Source organism: Apodemus sylvaticus, chromosome 1 (assembly GCF_947179515.1).
Source record: "Apodemus sylvaticus chromosome 1, mApoSyl1.1, whole genome shotgun sequence".
Lineage (NCBI taxonomy): Eukaryota > Metazoa > Chordata > Mammalia > Rodentia > Muridae > Apodemus > Apodemus sylvaticus.
In genome coordinates this window covers 189,729,159-189,751,504 of record NC_067472.1, presented here as the reverse complement: position 1 = coordinate 189,751,504, position 22,346 = coordinate 189,729,159, and the positions used below count along the sequence as shown (strand labels likewise).

The 22,346-nt window shown below is 53.9% G+C and overlaps 1 protein-coding gene across 2 annotated transcripts; it reads left to right on the top strand.

Annotated features, from left to right (window-relative positions):
- Positions 1 to 582: 582 nt before the first annotated feature.
- Positions 583 to 18,611, top strand: Phldb3 (pleckstrin homology like domain family B member 3). Of its 2 annotated transcripts, none has more exons than XM_052169339.1 (16): positions 583 to 1,208; positions 1,425 to 1,869; positions 2,686 to 2,868; positions 2,972 to 3,109; positions 6,770 to 6,898; positions 7,307 to 7,468; positions 8,729 to 8,839; positions 8,969 to 9,052; positions 9,823 to 9,936; positions 13,337 to 13,436; positions 13,579 to 13,651; positions 13,761 to 13,848; positions 14,448 to 14,504; positions 16,115 to 16,334; positions 16,809 to 16,894; positions 18,177 to 18,611. In XM_052169339.1, the coding sequence occupies exons 2-16, from the start codon at positions 1,636 to 1,638 to the stop codon at positions 18,309 to 18,311; spliced, it is 1,914 nt and encodes a 637-aa protein (XP_052025299.1). In that variant the 5' UTR covers positions 583 to 1,208; positions 1,425 to 1,635; the 3' UTR covers positions 18,312 to 18,611. The 2 variants fall into 2 exon arrangements, with proteins under 2 accessions (XP_052025299.1, XP_052025290.1); XM_052169330.1 differs by having other exon boundaries at positions 784 to 1,174.
- Positions 18,612 to 22,346: the final 3,735 nt, after the last annotated feature.

Genomic DNA, 22,346 nt, shown 5'->3' with positions numbered 1-22,346 from the left:
AGATGTCTGACCCCTAGCTCCCTGCTCACGTGACCAACTCCCCCGCCCCTGTCGCTGCTGTTGTCTCTCCTGGCTAGGCAAACAGTTATGAATACAGATTTCCAGAGACAACGCAGGCAGTAACAGATGAGGCTTATGGAGAAGGCCCGAGAGTGTAAAAGCTCGGCTAACAAGATGACTGAATCTCCACGTCTGAATCCCATGGTGGAAGGCAAAACTTCCCAACGTTGTCCTATGACCTCCGGACATGGTGGGCGCTACTCATGTGCCTGCTCTCTCTTTCACATACACAAATAATAATAAATAAAAAAATAAAAGTCATTTAGAACGGTTGTAGATCCTGGGTGTGATTATTGCCTCCGCCTCAGTTCCCACAACTGTAAAATGGAGACGGTTGATCTCTTTTTTGTTTTGGGCTGTGGTGTGGGATGACACTGAGGTGTGTCAAATGTTTTCACAGTTCCTGACGTCTAACAGTCGGGTTTTGCATACCAGATATTTTCCTGTTTCTGCCCAGAGAGGAAAGGGTCTGGCTGGGTGACCTTTAACCTCTGAGCCCCACCCCGTAGTAAACTGTGTGCGTGTGGGGCACACTCTGTCTCTGGGCAGATCGCTGACTCAGCCCGGGGTACCCCCTCCCCTTGTCCGGCTCCCTAAACCGGTCAGGGCCCTTCCAAAGGGCTTATTAGAGGGGAGAGGCCCCCATCATCATTCCTATCTTCCTTTGAGGATTTCCTGGGTCTCGGCCTTAGGGAGGCTGCTGTGTGCATGTGGTTAAGAAGCCCGGCCCTCCAGGGCCACGGGAATGGGGGCACGGGAGGCTGAGTGGGAGGACCGGGCGCTGGGCTCTCGCTGGGTGGGGCTGGAGGGGCCGGGATGGCTGGGTGCCTGGGCTGCGGGCGGGGCAGGCTGCTGGCTCCCTCCTCCCAGGAGAGCTGTCGGACCTGTTGTCCCCCCCTCCACTTCCGGGCTGCTGGGGAGGGGGACGGGGCGGCCTCTCTCTCCTCCCTCCTTCCAGCCACCTGTTTAGCCGCAGCAGTGCTCAGCGCAGAGCCACGGAGGAAGGAGGCTGGCGACTTACGGGGGATCGCCTCCCGGGAAGGAACAGAGGCGTTGGGGCCCCAGGTATATCCGGAGAGGTGGGCAGTGCGAGCCCCGAGTTCTGGATCCTGAGGTGAGGAGGAGGCTTGGACGCTGCTGTCTTACAGGTGGGTCAGGACCCAACTGTGGCGCTCCAGGGAGGAGGCCCGGCTAGTCCCGAGTGGGTGAAGGAGATGGGGTCCCTTGGAGGCAATCCGGGAAACTGAGGAGGGCTGCAGAAGGGGTTCAGGGATGACACATGGGGCAAAGGGAAGGCTCAGTGTCCGACGCCCCAGCTCGGGGAGCGCTGGAACCCCGGACTCAAATTCTGTTCCCACCTCTAGGTGTGTGTGTGTCACCTTCGGAGCCGACAACCTCGCCCCAATCGCGAGCAGGTCCCCAGGAAATGCTCGCCCTCGGAATGCTCAGAGCTGGTCTCTGAACCTTCGGGTTCCGCCCCCTGGGCACGCTCACGGCGCTGCAGGCCACGCCCATAAACACCAGACCCCGCCCCTGAGCCCTGACCACGCCCACCCACAGGAATCCGAAGCGGCCATGGGGACACCCAGCACCCTAGAGGAGGGCTCTTCGTCGCCGCAGGTTCCGGAAAGTGCCGTCGAGGTGCAGCCTCAAGGGGCCGCGCAGCCTCAGGGGCACCCCGAGGATCCCCAGGAGCGCAAGGAACCCGAGGTCCCAGCGGAGCTTCCAAGCTGCCAGGGAGCTGGGCGGCAGGCCGAGGAAGAGGAAGAAGTGGAAGAAGGTAGCAGCACCGAGAGCTGCCGCGAAGAGGTGAGGGATCAGCCCCGCTGCACCACCGGGGGGCGGGGGGGGGGGATGTCCAGACGGACAGACAGACACCCAAGACGACACAGAAGAACATAAGGAGAGAGACTAGACAGAGACCCAGAGTCAAGGAGAGATACCCACGGACAGGCAGAAACACCCAGCAGACCAAGTTGGATTTGAAGCCAGAGAGACCCGGGGTGGAAACAGACACTAGGAATGACAGACAGACACAGAGACCTGGACCTAAAAGAGAGACGCAAGGAAGACAGACACACAGACCCAGAAGAGAAACAAAAAGAAATGCTGAGATAGAAGAGTCTGAGATCAGAGGTGCGTGTGTGGGGGGGAGAGAGATGCAGGTTCTCTGAGACATGCCAAGAGGCTGAGACTCAGGGACAGGTGAGCTCATCCGGTACAAAGACACTTGCAGTCAAATCTGATGGGTTCGATCCCCGGGACCCTCATTGATGTAAGGCAAGAATCCTCTGATTTCCACTGGTATTCAGGTACAAAAAAGAAAGAAGGGAAGAAAGGAAGGAATGAAGAAAGAAAAAGAAAAGAAAGACATAGGAAGAAAGGGAAGATAGGAAAGGAAGACGCTGCTCTCCAGTTCAGCTTCGGGGCGTGGTGGCTTTGTACGGGTTCAGAACCTGCTGCCTTCCCCACTTCACGCTCGTCCGTTCGGACCCCAATGGAAGTGGTTGAACCGGGCAGCTCGTGACCCCCAGAGGCACTGTTGGGGTGGGACCGGACCAGTTTGGTGACTGTAGGGGGGGGGGGCGACACTTGGTTTTCTCATCACACCTTCTTTAATTTCAGCCCGAGGCTACGCCTGCCGCGCAGATTCCAGCCACACCTTCCCCATGCCTGCCTCCCGGGGAAGAGCTGCGGGGGGCGGCGCGGCGGCTGCGGGGACAGCAGCTGGAGGCCCTGACTCGCGTGGCTCTGATGGAGCAGCGGGTGAAGGAGTTACAGCGCCAGAAGAAGGAATTGAGGATCGAGGTGAGGATGGGGAGCTCTTGGGAAATCAACCCGTGAAGGAACCTGCAAGCCAAGACACCCGGTCCATCGGCTGCACCCACATTCTTGCTTTGATTTCTCGCAGATGGAGGTGGAGGTGGCCCTGCTCCGGGGTGAGCTGGCTGGGGAACGAGTGGCCATTCGCCGGGAGGAGGAGCGGCTGCGGGAGCTGCTGGGCCAGCGCGAGGAAGCCCAGCAGAGCAGCCAGGAACAGCGCGAACAGGTTGGTGTGCCCGGCGACTCCATCATCGGTTTCCTTTCTTCCCGACTTCGTCTTCCGGGCTGGAACATCCCCTGGTCGGACCTAATGGTCGTCCTTGTTCTTCAGAGAGATTGGGTTCCTGTTCCTCATTTTCCTCCTCCTCTTTCCCAGGCCTGATTTGGATGCCTGGCTGCTGAGGTCTCTTTCTGGCCTGCCCCTATAATTTCACAGATTAATGGTGTACTAGGAAACATTTCAAACCCTTACAAATTGAGTAGTCAGTTGGGGTGGTGTCTTGTGCTCCTCAGCTTTAGTAGCGATTCATTTAATAACCTTCTTTCATCTTACCCAGTTCTTCCCAGTTCCTCTCAATATCCCTGGATACTAAGAATCTAAATCAAACGTGAAAGCCTGAGCCACGCCCCCAGCCCCTACCTGGGGGAACCACTGAGCCACACCTTGTTTCAAGTTTTAAATGCTCATAGTGGAAGTCATTTTACCTGTATATGTTTTAGCAGGTACCACAGAAAAATGAGAGCTTTAGTGTGTGTGTGTGTGTGTGTGTGTGTGTGTGTGTGTGTGTGTTATTTGAGACTTGGTTTCCCTAAGCAGCCCCGACTAGCCTCGAACCCATGATTCTCTTGTCTCAGCCTCCGGAGTGCTGGGGTTACCGGCGTGCACCGGGCTGCCGTGTCCTGATTGGTTATCTCAAGTCTTGTTTTCTCTCTAATGGGCCCAGTGGGCCTCCCCTACCTGTCTGCTTGCTTATTGCTTGTTGAAGAAACTAGGTCTTCTGGGTGATATTTCACGGTTTTGTTTTGTATTTTCTTTTTTTGTGTGTATTTTCGAGACAGGGTTTCTCTGTGTAGCCTGGCTGTCTTGGAACTCACTCTGTAGACCAGGCTGGCCTTGAACTCAGAAATCCACCTGCCTCTGCCTCCCAAGTGCTGGGATTAAAGGCGTGTGCCACCACTGCCCAGCTGTTTTGTGTTTTCCAGCTGGTGTCTTACTATGTAGCCCTGGCTGGCCTGGAACTTGCTATAGACCAGGCTAGACTCAAACCGTTAGATTCACCTGCTTCTGCCTCTTGAGACAGTTTTTTGCTTTGCTTTGTTTGTTTGTTTGTTTTTAAGGCAGGGTTTCTCTATATAGCCCTGGCTTTCCACTTTGTAGAACACAGAGAAATCATTTTACCTCTGCCTCCCAAGTGCCAGGATTAAAGGCATGTGCCACCACCGCCCAGCATCTTAAGGCCTTGAAAAAAGATTTATTATTTATTTGTTTAGTGTGTGTGTGTGTGTGTAACAAGCATGTGAGTGGTCTCTGACCTGAGGCTGGAGTTACAGGTCTGCTGCTTGTCCTGGCTGCTAGAAGCAAACTCAGCTCCTTTGCAAGAGCAGCTGTGCACGCCCTTACTCTGTCCTGTGTTTTATTTTTGAGATAGTATCTCAGATAGCCCTGGCTGGCCTTGAACTTACTATGTAGCTAAGGATGACCTTGAATGCCTTTTTTTTTCCTGCTTTCATCTCCCAAGTCCTGGGATTTCAGACAGCACTAGGCCCAGCCAAATTTATGTGTTATCCTTATAGCAAAAGCAGCTGGTGCCGCCTCCTCTTCCTCTCCGTCCTCCTCTTCCTCCTCCACCCTGCCCAGGGTCTGTAGCCTAGACTTGTGCTGATCTTGTTGTGTTTAAGGATGGCTTTGAACTCCTGGTCCCGAGGTCTTCACTGCCCAAGTCCTGGAATTGCAGGGCTGAGTGATGACTCCTGGCCAGGGTCCGAGTCTTCAGTTGGTCGCCAGGATGTGGCTGAGCATTGTGTGTGTGGGGCCGGTGAGCACCCCCTCTGCTCTCTGGGAGCACATGGTCGCCTGCTTGGGGTAGAGGCGGGGTGAGATTGCAGCGTGCTTTCTGCCTTCCCACTGTGTCTAAGGGACATGAGCTCTGAGTCCAGACCTCAGTGAGTCACTCTGATCTTAAGACTCTTTTATCTAAAGATGTTGACATTCCTCCAGGTCACAACTTGGGCTGGTCTGAAAACGTCAACGCTACAGCTCTGTTGACATTGTCGGCTATGTCTGTCTGTCCAGGAGCTATGCCCCCATCACCCTGAGCCCTGATTTCTTTCTCTCTCTCTCTCTCTCTCTCTCTCTCTCTCTCTCTCTCTCTTGGATTTGGTTTTTTCGAGATAGGGTTTCTCTGTGTAGCCCTGGCTGTCCTGGAACTCACTCTGTAGACCAGGCTGGCCTTGAACTCAGAAATCCACCTGCCTCTGCCTCCCAAGTGCTGGGATTACACGCATGCACCACCACTGCCTGACCCCTGATTTCTCTTGAGGTCTAGCTCTGTTAGTCTAGGATTCTGGGTTCTAGTCATTTTTTTCTCTCTCAGACCTAGAAATCTGAGCCCTGAGCCTTTCCTGCCCCAGGCCTAGGGCTCCAGGCTCTGAATTTCCTCCTTCAACTCCGGGATCCTAGCCCCACCCTTTTCCCTCAGACCCATGGGCCCTGCACCAGCCTCTCTTCCCTGAGACCTAGGGCTCTGGGCCTCAGCTCTCCTCCCTCAGACTCAGGGGTTCAAGGCTCTCCTCCCTCAGACACATCGTCCCAGCACCAGTCTTTCTACATTAGACCTATGGTTCAACTGTTTTCCCTCAGTCTATGTTACCTGTTACCTACCATATCTAGAACCCTCCTGGAAATCCCTCTTCTCCAGTGTGATCTCCGTGTCCCTTCTAGTGCCAGACCATAATCCTGCCCCTTGACTTGCCTGCCCCTACCCTCCCGTTTCAGACCAATACTCGCCATGCTCCCTCCTTCCTGTCTTCTCTCCTTATTTCTTTTCCAGTCCCACTTCCAAGGCTCAGCTCAGACTTGCACCTTCATTGCTGAAAGTCCCGAACATGGGTCTTTCCATGACTCCACATTTGACCAAACCAAACATGAACTGTACACACTACATTCTCCAAGTCATCCCCAACTACTACATCAGATACTCGTGGTCTTGGGGCGTGGCTCAGTGGTAGAGCCCCTGCCTAGAATCCCCCAGGGAGGGGCTGGGGCGTGGTTCACAGTATGTCATATATATGATTCAATCCACTAGGCTGCAAAAAGCCTAAACAAATCAATAATAATAATAGCAACACCAACAATAATAATAATGATAATAAAGAGCAGGGAAGAAATGGAGTCCATGCTGCAGTTCCCGTGTTGCGTGCACGTCTTGTCTCAGGGCCTCACAGTCCCCCGCTGAAACAGCTTTGTGCTCTGCAGGAGGGTGGGGCCTGAGGCTGGCCTACCTTATCTCTCCATTTTCACACAGCATGACTGTGTTTTACACTCTGCCTTCATTTGTCCCTCCTTTTGTCCCTCTCTCTGTTCCCTGCCCCAGCCCCTCCTCCCTCCCGCCCTTCCTCCCTCTGTATGTCTGGCTCTATGACCCAGGTTAGCCTTGAACTTGCCATTCTCCTGTCTCCACCTACCTAGTGCTGGGTTGTTGGCATATTCCACCTTCTCTGGCTGTCTCTTGTTTCTTACACTGTTTCCTTGGTAAGTCCTCTGGGGCAGGACCATAAAGCAGACCTGGGGTCCTGCTGTGAGGAGCGACGCCCCAGCAGGGCCCTGGGCCTTGGTTGGGTTGTTCCCTGGCCTGTGTCCAGGCCCACAGCCTGCTTGTCTTCTCAGGAGCAGAGGCAGCTGAGCCAGGAGCGGGATCATGTGGAGAGTCTTCGCCAGAGACTTAGGGAGGCCCAGGGACAGCTGGATTCACAGCCAGAGGACCAGAGAGAGCGGCTCTCGCAAGGGGTACAGGAGGTGAGGCTCTTTGGGCCTGCTTAGAAATGGATTCCATGTCTGTCTTCCAGTAGGACTCAAGAGTCTTGGCTCAGATTTCTTTCCTCAAACCCAAGAGTCTAGGCCCCAGACCTCCTCCCTCCGATGTGGGGTTCTAGGCTCTAGTCCTGTTTCCTCAGAGGTGGGGTTCTAGGCCTCAGCCCTCCTCCCTCAGATGTGAGGTTCTAGGCCCCAGCCCTCCTCCCTCAGATGTGAGGTTCTAGGCCCCAGCCCTCCTCCCTTGGGTCAATGAGTCCAGGCCCTTCTTCTGACCCAGAGGTCCTGACCTGTCTCCTCCCTCAGATCTAGGGGCCTGGGTCAAGCCCACCAGCTCCTCCTTCCCCAGGTCTAGGGATCCAGTCTCCAGTGCCCTGTGTCCCCACCCCTCAGATCAGAGAGCAGCTGGATGCAGCCCAACGCACCTACGAGGATCTGGAGTTCCAGCAGCTGGAGCGCGAGAGTCGCGTGGACGAGGACCGGGAAAGCCCCGAGGTCCCAGCTCCGGACGCCAACAAGGTCCGGGAACTTCAGGCCAGTGTGGCCCAGCACAGGGTGAGTTTCCCAGCCCGGCCCCGCCTCCTTCTCCATCCCTCCCTTTCCCCTTCCATGATGGTCCTGGGACGACGGTCACTGCGTCCTCGCGGTGGGGACACGGTGATAACATCCGTGGCCCACAGACTCCTCACAGCAGAATCTGTTGATTTTCTTACCTCAGCGAAGGCCGAGGTGCTCACGCTGTCTTTCCCACTTCGTTCATAAAGGGAAGCGCTGGGATTTTATTTTTTACTTTTAAATTCGTTCATTTATTTATGCATGTGTCGGAGCATGCGTGTCACCGTATTCCTGGAAGGACTCCATCCTTCCACTGTATCCCCTGGGATCGAACTCATGTCGTGAGGTGTGGCAGCAAACACCTTCACCTTCTGAGCCCTCTCGCTAGCCCCAGCCACTCATTCATCGCAGTCTGTCGCTTTTATGTAACTAAAGATGACTTTGAATTTATAATCCTCCTGCCTCAGCCCCTGGAGTGCTGCGACCGCAGATGTGCTCCACCACACCCAGTCTTTGCTGAGGGCGGAACCCAAGACTTCAAGCTTCCTAGGCAGGCGCTCTGATGTCCGTGCCACATCCCCAGTCCCTTTTGATGCTGAGATAGGGACTCTGTAGCCAAGGCTGGCCTAGGACTCACTATGTAGCCCAGGCTGGCCTCATATCTGAAGCAGATTATTATTATTATTATTATTATTATTGTTTTTGTTTTGTTTGTTTGAGACAGCATTTCTCTTGGTAGCCTTGGCTATTCTGGACTATTGTAGACCGGGCTGGCCTCTGGTCTGCCCGTCTCTGCCTCTCACATGCTGGAATTAAAAGCGTGCGCCGCTACTCCTGTCTTAAGGTTTATTTTTATTTACTTTAACTATGTTTGTATGAGGCTGTATGCAAGTGTGTGTGTGTGTATGTGTGTGTGTGCGCCCATGTAGACCACAAGATCCCTTGGAGCTGGAGTAGTAGCCTGTTGTGGGTGCTGGGAACTGAACTTGGGTCCGCTGCAAGGCACTCTTAACTTCCGAGCCCTTCTCTCTGATCTTGATGAGTTTCTGCGTTGTCTCCCTTGGCCTCTGTCACCAACCCTAGATGTCTTCCAGCCTTGGCCTCCAAAAAACCGACAGCGTTCCCAGGGGGCTTAGTGACAGCTCTCCCTCCCCAGTTCCTGAGATATCTGAGCTGGGGCTGGGGATACAGGGCACAGCGGGAGGGTATCCCCGAAACCCCTGGCAGACAAGCGAATGACCAGAATGGGGTCCCCTGCAGCGCCGCATCCAGGTCTTGGAGGAACAGCTCAGGTCTCTAGGGGAGCAGATGGCTGCGGAGAGCTGGGGACTGAGCCGGAAGAAGGAGGAGGCGGTTCAGGCTCTGACACAGGTGCGCTTCTCCCCAAGACCTGCCCCAGCCCCCACCTCCCAGCCCCGGGCACGCGGGTAGTTCCCAAAGTCAGGTGCTCTGTGGGTGTGGCCCTATTGACACACCCCTCCCTCCCTCCCTCTCTCCTAGGAACGGAGTCGGCTGTTCGAGCTCAATTGCCTGCAGGGAACGTGTGGTGGGGACTTCCCTGAGCCCGACCAAGCGCTCACCAAGGTAGGGGTTCCTGGCCCTCCTCCCTCAGACCGGGCACAGCCTCCTCCTTACTCCCGGCTCCCCTGGGGTGCGAGCTTCTGGCCCCTCCTCCCTCAGACTTGAGTCTAGGCCAAGCTTTTCTCCCCCAGACCCTCCCTTAGACCTCAGAATAAGGAGTCTAGACCCTAGGTCTCCTCCCTCAAGAGCAGGGTGGAGCGAGGGCGTGGCCGTGAGGATTGAAGCACCAGCCAAAAAACTGGCTCTCAGCGCCAGTGCCCCTGGCTCTGCTGGGAGACTGAGCCCTGGGGACTGTATTCTGACTCTCTTTGGGATTCGATCTCTGCTTTTCCATCTAAGAAATGGCACTGGCAGTCTGGTGCTAGAGCATCTGTGAATTGTCAGTGTTGTGCGTGTTTGTGTGTGTGTGTGTGCGTGTGCGTGTGTCTGTCCTTAAACCAAGCCCCTACAGTCTGGTGCTAGAGCATCTGTGAACTGTCATTGCTGTGTGTGTGTGTGTCCGTCCTGAAACCAAGTCCCTACTGTGCGGACACGTGTGATTTGTCTGCATGTATGTCTGTGCACCACATGCATGCCCAGTGCCCAAAGAGGCCAGAAGAGGGCTCTGGATCCCCTGGGCCTGGAGTTACAGATGGTCGTGAGCCTCCACATGGGTGCCGAGAATCAAACCCGGGTCCTCTGGACGAGCAGTCAGTGCTCTTAACCACTCCGCCACCTCTCTAGCCCCACCCCAGCCCTCCCGACCTTCTGTAACCCTTGCTCTCTCTTCCTAGCTGCTGTTCACACAGAAGACCGACCGTCAGCTGCTGGTGCTGCAGGACCCCACTGCGCGTGCTGCCGCCAGCTCCACCTCTTCCTGCCTCTTCTCGGTGCACAGCTCCCTGCAGGTGCGGGGGGGGGGGGGGAGGGGGGGGAGAGGCTCTGCTTGCGCATGCGCACACTGGGGAGGGCGGGGCTGGCAGCAGAAGTCGGTCAGGAACCTTCGCTGGTACTCTCTGCCTCGGGATGAGCGGATGGGAGGATGGATGGGGAAACGTGCTCACCAGATATTAGATTAGATGACTCGAATTTATCCTTATTATTAATCTTTTTGCGTATCACCGTGCAAGATGGGAGCCTGTAACCTAAGAGTGAAATTTAAGAGTGACCAACAGGCTACTTTAATGAGGTCTTCTCTCCCTATCCCTCCTGGTCCGGCACTCTGCCTCAGTATATGTATACACACACACACACACACACATAATACACATACATACATACACGTGTGTCTGATGTCTTCAGAGCCTGGAAGAGGGCATCAAATCACCTAGAACTGGAGTTACAGAGGGTTGTGAGCCACCATGTGGGTGATGGGGATCAAACATCAAACCCAGGCCCTGTGGAAGAGCGTATTGGCAGAACTGGGTTTCCTTGGTGGTGGTGGTGGTGGTGGTGGTGTGTGTGTGTCTGTGTCTGTGTGTCTGTGTGTGTGTGTCTGTCTGTGTCTGTGTGTGTGTATTCTAAAGCCTGCACTGTAGAATCGAGACACTGCCCATCCGCACCCCTGGAGCGATGGCCCCTGTTCTGTGGCTGCCTCTTCACTCTGCTGTTCTTGTCTGCCGTACAAAGGCTTTTTAATTCTACAAAACCCTGTTTCTCCGTCCTCGGATTTATTCCCTGTGCCGTTTGAATCCTTTTCAGAAAGTTCTTGTCTATGCCTATATCCCGAGTCTTTTCCTCTAGCAGTCGAAATGGCTAAGGTTAGATCTTAGACTGGTTTATCTTATTTCACGTGCGTGAGCGGTCTGCCTGTTTCCGCGTGTGCTATCCATGCCTGCAGTACCTGCGGTAGCCAGAAGAGGGAGGCGTAGCCCCTGGAACTGGAACTGTCCGCCACCGTGTGGGTGCTGAGACTTGAACCTGGGTCCTCTGGGAGAGCAGCCAGTTCTGTAACTACTGAGTCATCTCTCCAGCCCTTTATTCGTGAGGGTCTCACTCTGTAGCCCAGGCTCGTGTCCTGTTTGCACTCCTCCCGTATACTGGAAAACATCTTTCATGCATTTCATGCATTTCATGCATTTAGTGGTGCATGCTTGTAATCCCAGCACTCAGAGACCTAGGCCAGCCTTGGCTACATAGAGAGATGCTGTCTCAAAATAATAAAACAAAAGCCAGGGGAGGTGACAGGCTCCTGTAACTCCAGCACTTAGGAAGTGGAGGGAAGATTGTGAATTTGAGGCTACCACTAAATTTAGGGCCAGCCTAGGCTACACAACAAGATCCTATCTCTGAATGGATAAGTAAGTAAATAAATTTAAAAAATTAAAAAAAAACAAATAATCTCCAGATAGTTCTGTTTTTTTTTAAAAAGGAACTCAGAAGATTGTATTTATTTATTTTTAAAAATGTATTTATTTTATATATAGGAGAGCTCTATCTGCATGTACATCTGCAGGTCAGAAGAGGGCGTCAGATCCCATTATAGATGGTTGTGAGCCATCATCTGGTTGCTGGGATTTGAACTCAGGACCTCTGGAAGAGCAGCTAGTGCTCTTAACTGCTGAGCCATCTCTCCAGCGCTCTAAATGACTCTTTTGTTGTTGTTGGTGGTGGTTTTTTTCGAGACAGGGTTTCTCTGTGTAGCCCTGGCTGTCCTGGAACTCACTCTGTAGACCAGACTGGCCTCGAACTCAGAAATCTGCCTGCCTCTGCCTCCCAAGTTCTGGGATTACAGGCATGCACCACCACCGCCCGGCTCTAAATGACTCTTAATCTGCAGTGGGAGGCCATCCCCTGCCAGCATGCTGTCTTGTTTTGGCAGTTTCTGTCCCCGGTGTATTGGGGCTGGGGATACAGAGCCACGGCCAGCTATATGAAATTGGGTAGATAATAAACTTCTTAACACATATTGGCCACTTAAAATTTTTTGAGACAGGCTCTCATGTAGCCCAGGCTAGCCTCAACCGTACTGAATTGCTTCTCAGTGCTAGGATTAGAGTTGTGAACCACCATGCTCCATTATATGTGATACTGGGGGTCTGTAACCTCTGGCATCCACACGTGCACGGGTCTCCACGTATGCTGAGTCTGTGGTGAGCTGAAATACAGTATTAGAGTAGAAGGGCGTGACAGAGCGGGAGGGGGGCTGCTCACCTCCTGTCAGCCAGGAAGCAGAGAGCACAAGAGTGGGGAGCGGAGGGGGGAGATAAATCTGCTCAGGAGATACCCCCAAGAAACCTCCCTCTACAGAGGGACCCCATCTCTTGCTGGTATGTGTGGGAAGATGCACCTACGGATGCCAGAGGTAACCTCTGCTAATGTGCCTGAGGAGTTGTCTACCTTGTTTGATTTGTAGCCAGGCATAGTGGTGCACACCTTTAATCCCAGCACTCCAGAGACAGGCAGGTGGATGTCTGTGAGTCTGAGGCCAGCCTGGTCTACTCGGAGACCCTGACCCCTAAATGGATGCGTGCACATGAGTGCAGTACCCACAGCGACCAGAAGAGGGCGCTCGATCCCCTGAAAGTGGAGTTGCTCATGGTTGTGAGCTGCGAGTCCTGGATGCTGGGAACTAAACTTAGGTGTTTGCAGGAACAGCAAGTGCTCTTAAATTCTGACCCATCTCTTCAGGCCCTTCCCAACCCTGTTTTTTGAGGCAGGGTTTCCCACTGGGTTCTGAGGTTTACAGATCAGGCTAGGCCAGTAATATCCAGGGACCCATCTGTTTCTGCCTCTCTAGCGGCCACAACACCTGATTTTCTTTCTCACATTTGTTGATTTATTGACTGGGGTGGCGGGTGGGGGTGGAATGAATGATTAGGCATACCCCGAACATCAGCGAACAGCCCGTGGGACTCGTCAGTCGATCCTCCGCTGCTGCTGCTGCCGCTGCTGCTGCTGCTGCCGCTGCTGCTGCTGCTGCCGCTGCTGCTGCTGCTGCTGCCGCTGCTGCTGCTGCTGCTGCTGCTGCTGCTGCACAGGCCTTGAACTCAGGCAGCATCGGACTCGGCGCCCCGGGCTTGAGCCGTCTTGCTGGATGCTGACCTCCTACACGGATGGGTGTCTGGTTCGCTTGCTTGTGGCGAACTCTTTCCCGGCGTTCGCCAGACAGGGCCAGTCCTGTAGTTTGCACCGCCTCCAAGGGATGTCATCCGATCACGAATGCACTCACGGGGGTGACTGATAGCGTTGGAGCCTTCTCCATCCACTCAACCCCCCCAGAGCGCACAGCTGCCCGCGAAGCCATTGTCCTAAGCACCTCTGGGGCAGCTGACCGTACAAACACAGCCCTTCTCTGTGTGTTTTCAGGGGTCTATTGGTCTCCAGAGGACAGGAAGCCTGCCCCGGAGGAGGGGAGACAGGGCCAGCCAGAGGGGACCCTCCCGACCTTTGTCCCTTCACTGTACAGGTGAGGACACTCCTGTCCCTTCCTGCCCCCCCCCCCCCCAGCCATCCTGAGCAGAGGATGGAAAATTGCTTGGGTGTTGGCTGGGGAAATAGGGATGAGGGCGGAAACATCTGGCCTCCACACCCTGTGCCCTCTCCCTCAGGACCTCTGGAGGCCGTGGGGACCCCTGGGAGGCACCCTCTCTATCAGCTGCTCAACTGTGGCCCTGGGAATAGGTGAGGCGGGAGAGGGAGGTGGGGGGAGGAAGGGCGGGGCGGGGTGGGGCGATGGGAGGGGAGGGGAGGAGCCCACGTAACCATCATTATCTCCGCTTTGTCCACCTAGACACTCGGTGCTTCACCCAGACATCGCACACATGGAGCGACTCCTGCAGCAGGCTGTGGCCGAGAGGGAACGGCTGCTCAAGGCCAGGGTGAGACCGCAGGCCCGGCTCCTTAGAAAGGGGCGTGGGACCCCATTCCTTTACATGCGCATGTCTAGACCCAGCCCTCCTCCCTCAGACCCAGGGCTCCAGGCCCCAGCCCTCCTCCCTCAGACCCAGGGCTCCAGGCCCCAGCCCTCCTCCCTCAGACCCAGGGCTCCAGGCCCCAGCCCTCCTCCCTCAGACTAGGGCTCTAGGCCCCAGCCCTCCTCCCTCAGACCCAGGGCTCCAACCTCAGCCCTCCTCCCTCAGACTAAGGCTCCAGGCCCCAGCCCTCCTCCCTCAGACCCAGGGCTCCAGGCCCCAGCCCTCCTCCCTCAGACCCAGGGCTCCAGGCCCCAGCCCTCCTCCCTCAGACTAGGGCTCTAGGCCCCAGCCCTCCTCCCTCAGACCCAGGGCTCCAACCTCAGCCCTCCTCCCTCAGACTAAGGCTCCAGACCCAGCCCTCCTCCCTCAGACTAAGGTTCCAGGCTCCTGCCCTCTTCCCTCAGACCCCTGTATCTACAGAGGTCAGCCCCAGCCCCCTTGTTCAGACATTTCTCTGATTTATGGGCTGGGATCCTGCTTGATTCTCCCTCATGAATCCACAGGAAGGGATGAGAAGAAACCGAGAAAGTTCCACAGGCCCTGCAGTTCCTGCCATCATGGTTAGTACCCTCTGTCCCTTCTGGGTGCTTTTGCCTCTTGGCTTTTATTATACGCCACCATCTCCTCCAACCAAAAGGGTCCTGCTCGACCCTTGAAGAGACGTCCACTGGCTCCGTTCCTACTCGGGTTTCACTCCTGCGTGCATGGTCTTTGCTTAGGTAACTGACTCCATTTTTTTTAAAGATTTTTTTTTTTTATTTTATGAATGTGAGCACAGTGTCGCTGTCTTCAGACGCACCAGAAGAGGGCATCAGATCCCATTACAGATGGTCGTGAGCCACCATGTGGTTGCTGGGATTTGAACTCAGGACCTCTGGAAGAGCAGTCAGTGCTCTTAACCACTGAGCCATCTCTCCCACTCCATTTTTTTTGAACTGTTCATTTATTTATGGAAGTCCTGTGCAGTAGTTAGGCAGACGAGCAGGTGCCACAGTGCGCATGTGGAGGTCAGAAGGCTTGTGGACCTCACGTCTCAACTTCCATCCACTGCGCGGGTCCCAGGGATCGAACTCACACCGTCGAGGTGGTGGCAGTGCCTTTTCTCAGCTGTGCGATCTCCCCATCCCGCTGTTCTTGCATTCTGTGCGTTTGGCTTGCTTTGGAGCCCTGTGTGTTAATCACAAGCTGCACCCTGAGCTACGATCCCAAGGCTTTCTCCTCATGTCTTTTTCTTCCTGACTGTGTGCCGGTAACTGTTTCAGCTGTTATTTATAGACAAAGAGTAAACATTTGTGGCAGTTTAAAAAATTTAATTATAGAAAGACTCAGGAGATGTGGTGCTAAGGCTTGAGTTCTATCTCCCCCCCCACCCCCCCACTACATAAACCAGTTGTGGGCGGTTATGTCTGTAATCCCAGCACTTGGGAGGTAGAGGCAGGAAGATCAGAAATTCAAAGATTGTCTTCCACTACAGAGGCAGCATGGGCTATGGGAGACCCGCCCCCCCCCCCGCCCCTCCCGACTCAGTAGAGCCAGGGAGCAGGAAGGGTGTTGTATCCCTCAGGGTTGCTCTGAACAAACTTGTCCTCATTAAAAATGCAGAGCCCCTAACATCATTTATTAAACAGCCCCTGTGGAGTATGTCCTGTGTCCCCGCCGCACTCGTGAGCACAGGCTTGTCTCTGAGATTCGCGTCCCCCTGGGGGTGGGGGTACTGAGGCACCCCATGCTCACTATAGGGAACTGGGGCTCTCAGGTGGACAGAGTCCACGGAAGCGGCTCACTTGGGAGGGTAAGGTTCAGGGTCCCAGTCCTGCCTCACGAACTGTCAAATGGAGACTTTTTCTTTGTTTTGGTCAGGCCTTTGAGATGCTCTTTGTAGCCCAGGCTGGCTTTGGACTCACTGTGGAGCGGAGGATAACCTTGAACTTCTGATCCTCCTACTTCTACTTTCCTAGTGCTGGGATGGCAGGCGCGCGCGCATTCTCTGTTTTCCGGCTCTCATCAGCGTCTCTAGCCCTCGAAATCATGACAGCCCAGCCTCAGCCTCCCCCGTGGGCCACCCACGCGTGGCTTCACGATGGTGGGTGTATCTTTGCAAAGGCTGCGTGGAGCTGTCTAGGCTGCAGTCCCTCTGTTTGCTCAATGACCCCTTCTCTGTGCTCTGCAGGCCCCGCCCCCGCCGCCACCTTGCCCTCCAGACCCACCCGTGCTGGACCTCCCACAGCACCTGGAACGCTGGGGCCACAATCCGGAAAGCTGCCCCCACTTGCGGGTGTCCGGGAGCTGCTGTCGCGGACCCCTGGTGAAGATGGGCGGCCGCATCAAAACGTGGAGGAAACGCTGGTTTTGCTTTGACCGGCAGGCGCGCCGTCTGGCTTACTATGCGGGTAAACTGGGAGGATTTCCAATCCAGGGGTTGGAAAATCAAGAGCCCCCCCCCCCCCGCCCACACACACACACACACGTGTGTACACGCCCCCACTTTCCTGCTGCACGAGGACCCATAACACAACGCCCAACCTTGTCCTCCCTAAGCCACCCAGAATCCCGTGTGACCGTGTCCCACCCGCTCGGACACCCAGAGCCCAGACCATCCTTTCTTCCTAGAGGGATCCAGGTGCTCCAGGACTTTTGTCCCTGGACCTGTCCCCAGGCTTATGTGGTCTAGACCTGTCTGTCTCACGTCTAGCATAGACAGCCACCTCCCTCCAGCCTTGGGGTTATCACATTGTTGTAATCTATACTAGAGCCCAATGACACACACAACCCACGCGCGCGCGCGGGTGTACACACACACACACACACACACACACACACACGTCTGTCTCTAATTAGATCTGTTTCCTCTTTCTTCCCACCAGACAAGGAAGAGTCCAAGCTCAAAGGCGTCATCTATTTCCAAGCCATCGAGGAAGTGTACTATGACCACTTACGCTGTGCCTTCAAGGTGACCCCCTGCTCAGTGCCCATGGCCAAACCTCAGCCTCAGCCTACCTCTAGGTCACCTTGGGAAAAGCCACTCTTGCTACACTCGCGGTCCAACCTTGATTTTCCAACCCCTGGAGCGTAACCTAAAGCTCAGAGCCTGGGGCTGCCTGGTACACTCTGTCTGGTCCGTAGAGAGCTTGTCCAGTATGCACAGAGCCCTGAGTTCAAGGCCCAGCACCGTGTGCAGTGGGCATACAGACACACAGCTGTAACCTCAGCACCAGGAAGGCAGAGGCAGCAGCGGATCTCTGAGTGTGAACCCGGCCTGGAAACACACTGAGTTCCAGAAGGATCAGGGTTCCATGGAGATCCCCGAGAGGGGGCTGGGTGGTGGTGTCAGATTCTGGTTTAGCACATCCTTGTAAGCCCGGCACTCAGGAGGCAAGGGCAGGAGGGTCTCAAGGTGGAGGCCCGGATTATAAAGGAGATACTTAAAATCCTCTTTGGAAAGGAGACAACCATGGCTCAGTTTTCTTTTACCCTTTCCTTTTCTATTATTTTATTTGTTTGTTTGTTTGTTTTTGAGTCATGGTTTCTCTGTGTGGCCCTGGATGTCCTGGAACTAACTCTGTAGCCTAGGCTGGCCTCGAACTCACAGAGATCTCCCTGCCTCTGTCTCCCGTGTGCTGTGTGCTTGGACTAAAGGTGTGCACCACCGCCACTCAACTGTTTGTTTTAAAATACATCTTATAGATTTATTTTATATTATGTGTATGAATGTTATGCATACACACACACATATATATATAGGCTGTGGGGTTTTAAAGGCCAAATTGGAAGGAATTCCAGCTGATTTAAAAAAAAAAAATCTTGTCTTGGTTTTTCTTCCAAAACAAAAACCAAACCAAAACGGATATATTTTAGTCCCTTCCCTTGGGACTAAAACCATAATGGCTATAAGAAGAGGTTTACCCATTTGGTGGTTGGTATATGGACTCCAGCTGGGAATGGTGTCATCTCAGTCCTCAGGAGCCTGAGCCACAAAGCCAAACCCACTTTCAAAAAAAGAGGTGTGGTAAAAACGAAAATTAAAAAGCCGGGTAAGGTGGCACACACAATTATCCCCACATTGAGGTCGCAGAGACAGATATCTGAGTTCGAGGCCAGCTTGGACGCGTTCTAGGCCGGCCAGTGAAACCTTGTCTCGAAAAAAGAAAGAAAAGGGAGCAGGCATTCTAGCCCCCCTTAGGAAGACAATCGTAGACATTGATCCAACCACCCTTTCCCCTTGCTTATTCCAGAGCCCCAGCCCCCGCCTGACCTTCTGTGTCAAGACCTACGAACGCCTTTTCTATATGGTGGCCCCCAGCCCTGAAGCCATGAGGATCTGGATGGACGTCATCGTGACAGCTGCGGACGAAAACCACGCCTCCTGACCCCCTGAGCGGCCACGCCCCCTGAGAAGGCGGTCCCCGCGAACGGCGTCCCTAGACGCACCTTCCGGCCTCCGAGGCCCCGCCCACTCCAGGAAGCTCTCGGCCCCGCCCCTTTGGCCTTCTCCTGGGGTCTCTGCAGCCGCTCCAGCTCAGCTGGCCTGAGCCGTGGAGGTCTGGGCTGCCTGCTGGTGGCATCGCCAGGCCCTGGGGCCCCGCTTGGGGGCAGGAGGAAGATTATAGGGGCGGAAGGAAGTATTTATTAGTGCTCCTCTGATATCGAATTAAACATGGTGAAAAAAACAGGGTTGCTGGTGTGGATTCCAGCGTTGACATCCTGGGGCCCCTCTGTCCCTGGGCAGGACTCACGGTAGAGACTTGCAACCCCTAAGGTCATGCTTGGATAGGAGAAGAGATGGGCAGACGCGAGGCCTTGATCTTCTGTGACTTGAGGTTTTTAGCATGTAGATTTATCTGCCTCTATGCATTTTTGAGCCTGCCCAGCTTTGAGCAGGCTCTAGAAACTTCTGTGCGTCCTCCTTCCTGAATTTTCCTTAGGGTTTCCCCTCTGCCCTCTTCCCTTTGTAAGGTTTTAGTTCAGTGGCCCCACCCGAAAGCCTCCCATCCCAATTCCCAGATGACCCAGGCACTTCCTTTTGAGCCTTCCCATCATGCCCTGTGGTTCCCAGTGATACCTGTCATGCCGGGAGAGTTAGACTGAAGGGAGAGAGGTCTTTGTGACCTCTGGGTCATTGCTTATTCAATTTGTTTAGGTACTTAGCCCATCTCCGGTTCCTAATTTACCTGAGGCAGGTTCCCTCTTCCAGGAAGCCCTCCCTGGTTGTCTGAGTCACATAGTTCAGTTTGCCCACCCTTATTGCAATCTGACTGTTCTATCCTGGCCTCGGCTGCCCTGGGTCATCCCTGGCAGCAGATCTCCTAGGCTGTCTCATCGCTAGTGTGCCCGTGAATACTACGTGGTATTGAACTGCATTTGATGCTTGAGTCAGTGTGTGGGGAAGTGATTCTGAGGGTGCTGGGAATGAGGCCATTAGAAAACGCTTGGGCTGTGGCCTCTCTTCATCCTTCAGGGATCGGCTGGGGTGCCCCCTCAGCTGGTCCCAGGCAGGATCAGAGGCCTGCGAAGCAGCCATCTTTAAGAAGTCTGGTGGGCAGAATCGCCCACGGATCTTGTTCAGAAGAGCTCCTGCCAACCTTTAGACTCCGTTCTTAATTTAGATTTGAATTTGTGTTTTGTAAGTCAAATGGAGTGGGCATGCTTGGCCCGGAGGACCAGAAACCCACACCAGACAAGGCCCCGGGCACAGCAAGGCTTGCGTCATGTCATGGCTGCCTCCGAGGAGGCCTCTGTTTGTGTGGGAGCCCCTCTCTGGATCCTAGGTTAGTGAGGAGAATCCGGCAATTTCAGTGAGTGAGGAGTCAAGGGAGTAGTTCACACTGGCCCTAGCAGGCGCCAGGCTCTGAGTTCCATCTCCAACACGGCAAAAGTGAAGATTGCCAGAAAACCAGCGCTTAAATAACATGCAAATAAACAAATACATATGCAAATCAACCAAACAGCCTCCTGCTCCCTGGGGCCTGGCCCAGCTCAGGTCAGCAGCCCAAATTCAGGCAGGCCTGAGCAGGAGCAGACTCCCCACCCTGGGTCCCACTCCCTCCCAAGATGCTCGCTCTTCTGGTCTGACCAGTCAGGGTTCCTCCCCTGAAACTCTCCCACGCTCCTGGGGCCTGTGGGGCCTCCTGAGTCTAAAACACAGCAGCAGTATCACCGCTGGCTGCCCACTAACACTTCTAACTCTCTCAAATAGGTGTGCAGACCTACTTGACAAAAGGAGCCCTCCAGAGAGGGAGAGAAAGTTATCTGGAGTCACGCAGAAAGATTAACTTCAGTCTTTCCAGTTCCAGACCCCACACCTTGCTCATTGTCCTACTCTCTCCCTTTACAATAAAAAGGACACTTTGAGCCAGGTTTGACAGCACATCTCTTTAATCCCAGCCCTCGGAAGGCAGAGCCAAGGCAGATCTCTGTGAGTTCGAGGCCAGCTTGGTCTACATAGTGAAGGCCAGGGTCAGCATGGCTACAAAGGAGGACCCTGTTTAAAACAAACAAAAACAAAGCAAAACCCTTTTAAACGGTACCTTGTAGTCTCGGAGAGGAGAACAAGAATTCAGGGTCACACAGAGATGAAGGGTTGGGGTTCTGAGGTGGAGGCAGCACGGCGGGAGCCAGTTTTGACATCACAAGAATCAGTCACTTTCCCTCTCTGAGTCTTCCCTGGATGACAGGTGACCCCACCTAGGTGACTGAGGTGCTTGTCATTGCTGGGAACAGGGGTGCTAGGGTGGGGGCCAGGTGGCAGAGATCTCCTGAACACAGCTGCTCTTTCCTATCAATCTGTGTACATGTGTAGTGTGCATGTATGTGTAGGTGTATGTGTGTACGTGGTGTGTGTGTGTGTGTGTGTGTGTGTGTGTGGCCAGTCTGGCCAGCTGACTGCCCCTCCACTGGCCTGTGGAGAACAGTAGCTTTCTCTCTGGGGCTCAGTTTCCCCCTCTGAGAAATGGCTACTGTGCTCCTCTCCTCTGAACAGGCTGCTTATAAAAGGACTGGTATATTCTCTCTCTCTCTCTCTCACAACGTGTACGCTGTTTATTACTGTGTGTACATCTAGGCACATGTGGAGATCAGAGGACAATGTGTTCTCTCCCACAGTGTGGGTCCTGGGGACCAAGCTCAGGTTGTCAGGCTTGGTGGCTTCTACCCACTAATCTATCTGGAAGGTCCACCACTCTGTAGCCCAGGCTGGCCTTGAACATGTGATCCTCTTGCTTCAGTCTTGAGTGCTGGGATTATGGGCCTGCATCATGCCACAACATCCTGCCTCAGAGACAGCCAGAGCCAAAGACCTAGGGACTGTCAATAATCAGTGTAAATATTAGCCAGCACTATCACAGTCTATTTAAGTTATGAAAGCTAAGTCGTTTGCAGCCCTGAGAACTGTACATCTGACGTTGGTCCCAGAGCAGCCTCGGAGGTAAGTCTACCATTAAGGTCTCCATTAAACACATGAAGGACATGGAGGCACAGGGCCAGGTGATTCCCACACACATCGGGAGCCTCAGGTTGGGGAGGTAGGAGGAGGAGGAGGATTGTTGGGGCTTGCTGGCCGCCAGCCTCATTCTAGATTTGGCAAGAGACTCTTGTCTAAAAGGAATACGGTGGACAGTGATGTGGAGCAGGACAGGGGACATGCCCTCTGACATCCCAGTATGAGCATGGGCGTGACCACCTGCAGACAGGTGTGTGCATGCATCTTCATGTGCGTGTGCACACACATATACATATGCATATGTACACACACATGTACACACACGTACACACATACACGCACACACATACACATACGTACACACATGTACACACATATATGTACACACATACACATACACATACATACATATACATACACACACATACACACATACAGGCACGTACACACATGCATGTACACATACATGCACATACATACACATACATGCACACTACACATATACATAAACACACATATACAAATACATTTACACATACAGGCACATACACACATACACAAACATAAATGCACACACATATACGTGCCCACACACATACACACACACCCAGACACACACACAAACAGGTATGAAAAGATCTGGTGATGTACCTTCAGGGTAAAGCATTTGCCAAGTATGTGTGAGACCCTGGGTTTCATTCTCAGTATTGTCAACAAACAAAACAAAACAACTTGCACCACACACACAAAAAAAATGAAAAAATAGAACAGAATAAAACATGGCAACCAAATAAACAAAACAACAACGCGCTCCCAGAAGAGACTCTGAGAGTGACAGGCGACATTAAAGGCCTTTGGCGACATCTGAGCTCACATCCCACTTCTGCCCCTCCCAAGCCTCTCCCAGCCTGGATTTCCTCTTCTGTGAAATGGGCTCCTTCTTCCCTTTGCAGAGCTGGTGTGGCCT

What these genes read in the sequence shown, in the direction of transcription:
- Phldb3 (XM_052169339.1), top strand. Translation starts at nt 1,636, where the DNA reads ATGGGGACACCCAGCACCCTAGAGGAGGGCTCTTCGTCGCCGCAGGTT. An exon ending in TTTGTCCCTTCACTGTACAG is followed by an intron (nt 13,437 to 13,578) that starts GTGAGGACACTC and finishes CCTCTCCCTCAG; the next exon opens with GACCTCTGGAGGCCGTGGGG. An exon ending in AACTGTGGCCCTGGGAATAG is followed by an intron (nt 13,652 to 13,760) that starts GTGAGGCGGGAG and finishes TTGTCCACCTAG; the next exon opens with ACACTCGGTGCTTCACCCAG.